The 6,981-nt window shown below is 33.7% G+C and overlaps 1 protein-coding gene across 2 annotated transcripts in view; it reads left to right on the top strand.

The window, feature by feature from the left end:
- The window catches only part of LOC106880424 (alpha-N-acetylglucosaminidase), an 80,737-nt gene that overhangs the window by 50,101 nt on the left and 23,655 nt on the right, over positions 1–6,981 (top strand). Inside the window, exon 13 of one of the 2 annotated variants that reach the window (XM_052970511.1) lies at positions 895–987. The exons of the other annotated variant lie outside the window; for it this stretch is intronic. Within the exon in view, the coding sequence (XP_052826471.1) occupies positions 895–987 (93 nt within the window). The remainder of the gene's footprint in view (positions 1–894; positions 988–6,981) is intronic. 2 annotated transcript variants of the gene reach the window in all.

Raw genomic sequence — 6,981 nt, 5'->3', positions numbered from 1 at the left:
ACATTATATTGTCTTTGAGCTTTTGTAGTTCAATAGTAGTTCATGTATAAACTGGTAGGAAAAATAAGGATGCATGAGAGTTGAGAGTTTTGTTAGGTTTAAAAAAAGGGTTAAAAGTTTGTGTTAAGCAGGAAATGTGGTGTTAAAACAGGAAGTGTGTGTAAGGGGAGACAAGTGTTTTTAGTTGGAGTTATGAACTCTTTTTCAACAGGAAGTTTGTGTCTGTTCATAGAGAAATAAGGTCACTGAGGGGTGTGTGTGTTAAGAAATGGTTGGAATTTCTCTATGAAAAGATTCTCCTTGTTGATTCTTTCTTGTGTGGAGATTCTGTCTTTACATTGATAGAAAGGGAATATAATGAATTTAGGGTTTTTGTTTCTGGCGCAAGACTCTTGCAGGAATGAGCTATCTCTATATCAGTATGCTGTACTTTCAAGGCAACAATTATAAATGTGCCTTTTCATTTGCTGAGTTAACTTGATGTCTGACATTATTTATCTGAAAAGTAAGTTAAAAAATAAGTTAAAAGAAAGTTAGAGCTCTTAAAAGAAGTGTCCTTAAAAAAACAAAATTTATGCACCCTGTATATATATACAATGGAGAAGTAACTAGTATTTCAGATTTTATTTCTATTTGTCATCTAACACTTGTTTTCCTTCCAGAGACATTTCTAATATCAAAACAAAAATCTTTCTTTGTTGCTAATTTATGTAATCATTATGTTTTCTAGTTTTTACATAACTCAACAAGTTTCCAGTAACCCACTCCTAAAAACCCTCGCTCGATGTACAAAAGCTCATCTATTTCCTCTAGGTGTCTTACTTAACTTAAGTTAGTTTCATTGAAGAAAATAGTCTTTCTTATTGTGATTTATTTTTTTTTGCATGCTTTAAGTCAAGTGTTTACAATTGTACCACTGGTATCTCAGATGGTGGATGGAATGTGGTTTATGTACAAAGGCCCAAACTAATGATTCGAAAAGAAGTAGTAAGTTAACTTGAAAAGTTCTTTTTTAAAACCCCTTTTTGAAGCTTTGTTTACTTTTTAAGTTTCTGGATTATTCAAGTTAAATTTTTAATCACATTATTATCTCCATCTTATTTGCCAATTTTAATCGGGTGGTTTCAGTAATATTTTACATTTGTTTCTTTCTTCCTTACACTTTTGTGCTATTTTTACACATAAATGAATGAATTGATAGAAAAGTTAGTAAAAAAAATACCTCAAGTAATTTATTCCATCTCTTTACATTCTACATTCAAGTCACCCAATTTCACTTAACATTTCATCCCCCTAATAATAAAATGAGTACTGATGGTTGATGTAATCAACTATACACTAGAACAGTGATCAACACCCTTAAAAAATGTAACATGACATTTGAAGATGAAAAACAAACTCAATAATTAACCAATTTATTATTTTTTAAAATTGAACCATACAGGGTGAACAAACTAACCTCAAAATTAAAATTTTGGTTCAGTGTAAATTGAACAATTTGAAAAAAAATTATAAATTTTAAGTGAACATAAAATCTAATAAGTTCTCATTCATGACATCATTAAAATAGGGAACTTTCTTGCTGACTGCAATCAACAGGTCTGCTTTGGACTCGGGTAATTCTTAGATTTTGCCTTGATTGACAAAAGAAATCTGAATTTGGACTTACATAAGTTTGCCATTACAAATGGTGTAAGGATGCAATTGTTTGGTATAACCACTAAAGGAGTAAATCTGCTTAGGTAGAAATAATAATAAACGTTAATTCATCAGAGATGTAATTGTGTCATTTTTCTAAAAAAGTCAACATAATCAAGAAAAAAATGATTTGTTTTAGGTATTAAGTATAGGTTGTTGGTTTAAAAACAAAATAACTTAATAATGATAACAATATGCTATTAACTTACCAGTCTATAACAGCCATATTGAGAATTGGTGACTTCAAATATTTATGATCTCTATCATTCTCCCAACCAGCAACTCATTAATTGTCAATTTGAAGAATTTGATCTCCAAATATTGAAATACCCATCCAATAACACCTCATTGTTGAAAATGTTTGAGACACAATACAATCTTCTTTGCATACTCATCTGGAAAACCTTGTTTTATCTCAGCTCTGAACAAACCTTTATTGGTTCCAGTTATTGGAGCTATTTGCATCTAGCAACTTTGCCTTTATCTTGCTACAAAGTTTGAATTTTCTGGTAGTAGAGTATCTTGAACTATCATGAAAAGGAGTCAGCAGGATCTCAGCGTAATTGCTCAGAGTCAGATACAAGTGACTGCATTTCATATGTGACTTTCCACTTCCCAGAATTTGAAGAGGTTGTTTAGCCTCTTGGCTTATATTTCCTTTTATTCTTTTATTCTAACCTCTTGGCTTATATTTCCTTTTATTCCTTTATTCTAACCTCTTGGCTTATATTTCCTTTTATTCTTTTATTCTAACCTCTTGGCTTATATTTCCTTTTATTCTTTTATTCTAACCTCTTGGCTTATATTTCCTTTTATTCGTTTATTCTAACCTCTTGGCTTATATTTCCTTTTATTCGTTTATTCTAACCTCTTGGCTTATATTTCCTTTTATTCTTTGCTTGTTTCAGTCACTGGACTGTGGTCATGCTGGGACACTACCTTGAAGAATTTAGTTGATCAACTCAACACCAGTACTTATTTTTTTAAGTCTGGTATTTATTCTATTGGTGTCTTTTCCTGAACTGTTAAAGTATGGGGATGTAAACAAATCAATATTGTTTGTCAGGTGGGGTTGGTGGGAGGACAAACACAAAGACACAGACCTCTCCCCCCACCTACGTAATTTTATCTTTTACTTGTTTCAGTCATTGGACTGCAGCCATGCTGGACCACTGCCTTGAAGGATTTAGTGAAAGAAATCAACCCCAGTACTTACTTTTTTTAAAGCCTGGTACTTATCCTATTGGTCTTGTTTGCCAAGCTATTAAGTTATGGGGACATAAACAAACCAACATCGGTTGTCAAGCAGTGGTGGAGGACAAACACAAAGGCAAAGACACACACATATACAACAGGCTTCTTTCAGTTTCCACTCGCAAAGTTTTAGTTGGCCCAAGGCCAACCATTTTCTCAAGGTGCCTCACGGTGGCACTGAACCTGAAACTGTGTGGTTGGGTAGGCTTTTTTTAATTTCTCTACCAAATTCATTCACATTGGTCTGCCCAGTCTATACTAGAAGACACTTGCCTAAGGTGCTGTGCTGTGAGACTGAACCTCAAATCACATGGTTGTGAAATGAGCTCTTAAATCATACAGGTGTGTTTGCATCTAAGCTGATATTACTGAAGTGGAAAGAAGTCTTTGTATTTTATTCATTTTAAATGTTTAATAGTTTTTCATTTGAAGATTATATGAGAGAGAGAGAGAGAGAGATTATTTAAAAACAATGAATGCTGATGGTGGAGTTGCTTTGTTGGTTATCACACGAAGACATCAACTATAGTTATTCTTTTTTGTTTCCTTATCCTTGTTCTCCGGTAGCTATTTTTCGTTCCATTCTAGAAAGGAATTTAATCATTTCGTCTCAACATTTAATCATTTATTCTCTTCCCTTGAACTTCTGTTCAAGGGAGGGAATAAATGTTTAAATGTAAGAAGAATTATTTCCCCTACATTCCTAATTAGTCCCGCTGTGTAAAGTTTCCTTAATGGTAATTAGATTGTCATATTTCTCTTTAAAATACGTTATTGTGGCTTTGATCATTCTCATTCATTAATATGTTTGTAAATTCTTGTCATTAACTTGGGAACTCTGTGACTTCATTAATACTTTTTGGGTATGTATGGACGTCACAATATCATATCCCTATTGTCTATAATTCATTAATAATGATTTTTCAACATTTTGTTTTGAAACTTGCATTTTATTTGACTTTTATTAGTCGATCCTATGAAGGAACCTTTAGGCAGTTGCTCAGTTTGCTCAAAATAGCAACCAAATCTCCCTACGCCATACCCTACTGTCTTAAAAAAGGGAAGTTGTAGATGTTTTTAAAAAAAAAAAAAGACAGTATGCTCAGAACTGGATTGCTTGGGTTTACCTGGAACTAAAACTGGATTTCCACGATCTTCATCTCTCACCACTATCACTGTCGTTTCATTGTCATCATCAGCATCATTCATGTGATACTCAACCCCTTCTTTCCTACTTTCCTCCACCACACACACACACATACATCTCTACGTTTGTAATTTAAAATAATACAAGTTTACCATGGACTTCTGGTAATGCATGTACAATGATGTACAATATTCAGCTAGAGTTAGCTGCCCCATACCTACACATATGAGCCCCATAATTTTCAAAACAAGAAAATTGCAGCAAAGCTGTGTGATAGTGGTGTCAAATATAGTATGAATTTCTTATGTGATATCTCAATGGTGCACCTTCCTTTCCTGCTCCTTTTTGCATGGCCTTTAGTAATACATTGGTGCCAGAAAACTGTCCATGAACCCAATAACGTAGAATCTAAATTTCTAGTGATTTTATTTAAGTCATCTTTGCTATTCAAGTTCAGCTGTTTTAAGAACTCCAAATTTGATAAAAATGTCATTAAATTGGCAGTGGGAATTGTGGCAAATCCAACCACTCGGTTGTGAGGGATGAGGAATGGACAACGCCAGAGGAATTAGATGAGTTAGAATATCATTAATACCTGCTGCAATCTTAATGAATAATTGTTTATGGACATGCTTTATGAGTTAATATGTCAATTGTGGCACCCCACCTGATAATATAAAGTATATCAATATCTTCTGGTTGCTTGTAGTTGTTAAAATTATAGCACCTTGAGTCCCTGACAGAAACACAGGTTTCTGTGGTGAGCTGGCAGAAATGTTAGCACATTAGAAACATTAGCATGAGCTGGCAGAAACATTAGCATGCCGGGCAAAATGCTTAGCGGTATTTCGTATGCTGTTATGTTCTGAGTTCAAATTCTGCCGAGGTCAACTTTACCTTTCATCCTTTCGGGGTCGATAAATTAAGTACCAGTTACACACTGGGGTCAGTGTAATCGATTTAACCCCTTTGTTTGTCCTTGTTCGTCCCCTCTGTGTTTAGCCCCTTGTGGGCAATAAAGAAATAAGAAACACAGGTTCTGCATCTGGGATTTTGTGAAAATTTCTCTGTTATTTTCAAAGAATTATGAGAAACCAAAGTGGTTCACTTAAAAAGGCAGAAACTATGGGAACATTAGTTAGTAAGTGTTAGGTGCCCAATAATAAAATCATATATGCATTTACAAGGGTACAAAAATTGAGAAATATAAACAAGCAAATATATTATTTTATAGAACTTTTTAACTGATATACATTTATTGATTTATTGCTTTTGGAATTCACAGGACAGTTGAGTCTTTTTTTCCATGAATCTTTAATAATTGCCCTTGTTTCTATATATAAGAATAGTATTGTCAGTTTGATGTATAGCTTTTGATTTTTGGGCTATTTTCTGAAGTCACTTTGACATTTCCAGTAGGTGGCAGTGTAGTTGCATAAAAACGGGGATTTCCTTTGTGAATATAAACAATTCTTTCATTGTTCTGCTTTTCTTAATTCAGTAAATGCATATAGAAACATGGTGTTATCAGCATAATTAAAAACATTGAGATAAAACACAATGTGACGTGTGCATTGTGTTTTTATTCTTCTCTTCCATTTTACGAATCCCGTGTGTACATGCACATTGTGTGTTCATACTTCTTTTTCCAGTTCCTACTCAAAACTGTTTATAAAGCACAACCATCTCACAGACCTGCAGTCGTGAAGTGTGCCTTGTACTCTGATGGTTATGAAAAAAAATGGATATTTTTATGAAATGTTTTACAAATACATTTCAGATGGTGCAGATTCTGATTATATTGGAATTTGTTGTGAAATAAATATTTTGGGAAAAAATGTAATGCGTGCTATCCCACCAACTTATATTTCCACTTTAAATTCCAATATAATCATAATCTACACACTCTTAAGGGTATTTGTCAAAGTTTTTATTGAAAAGTACTCATTTTCTGAAAGTTATGAGGAAACAAAGCCAACTTGTGTCAATTTTTTGAAACATCTTTCCACACTTCCTCCGCCCCCAAAACATTTTTCACAATCAATTCAGATATTACTGGAACCTACATCATCTAAAGCGTATTTGTAGAAAATTTCATTAGAAAAAATCCATTTTCCTGGACATTATGAAGAAACAATGTTGGTGGGACATATCTATGTATGTATGCCGATTGCTTTATCATAATACATTGCTATTATATATCTACATATCAGCTTGATTTGCTTCACTTTCATTTTGTATGCCACAATATTTAGTCACATAACTGCATGTTATATATAAACAAAGAATATACTATGTTCAGTTTGCATCAAAAGTGAGACAATAATGTGAAAGAGATGAGCTCAAACTTTCACTACACATTAATGTATTGGGTCATCCCATAAATAATGTTTGTTTCATACTTCTTTTATTTGTCAAAATTAAGATAAACACAGTTCTTTTTTTTATCTAAAATATACTCTCCTTCATTTTCTACAATGCTCTTCCTTCTATCTGGTAGAGTTTCCAAAATTCATTTTTCCTCCAGTACTGTTCTGAACTCATCTACATAATACATATTTTTTCTGTCCAAATGATTTTGAAGACTGCAGAATAAATGATAATCAGAGGGGGCAATGTCCAGAAAATATGGTAGGTAGGGCATCATTTCCCATTCAAACTGATCCAGCCTTTGAAATGCTATCTTCACTGTATGTGGCCGAGCATTATCCTGATGGAAGAACACCTTTAGTCTTGAAATCAAAGATGGTCATTTCTCTTCTAGCGCTGACTTAAGCCACTCCAGCTGCTAAGCCACTCCAGCTGCTAAGCCACTCCAGCTGCTAAGCCACTCCAGCTGCTAAGCCACTCCAGCTGCTAAGCCACTCCAGCTGCTAAGCCAC

This window comes from Octopus bimaculoides, chromosome 9 (genome assembly GCF_001194135.2).
Source record: "Octopus bimaculoides isolate UCB-OBI-ISO-001 chromosome 9, ASM119413v2, whole genome shotgun sequence".
Classification (NCBI taxonomy): Eukaryota; Metazoa; Mollusca; class Cephalopoda; order Octopoda; family Octopodidae; genus Octopus; species Octopus bimaculoides.
Note: the sequence above shows the minus strand (reverse complement) of the source record. Positions and strands in the feature narration are given on the sequence as shown.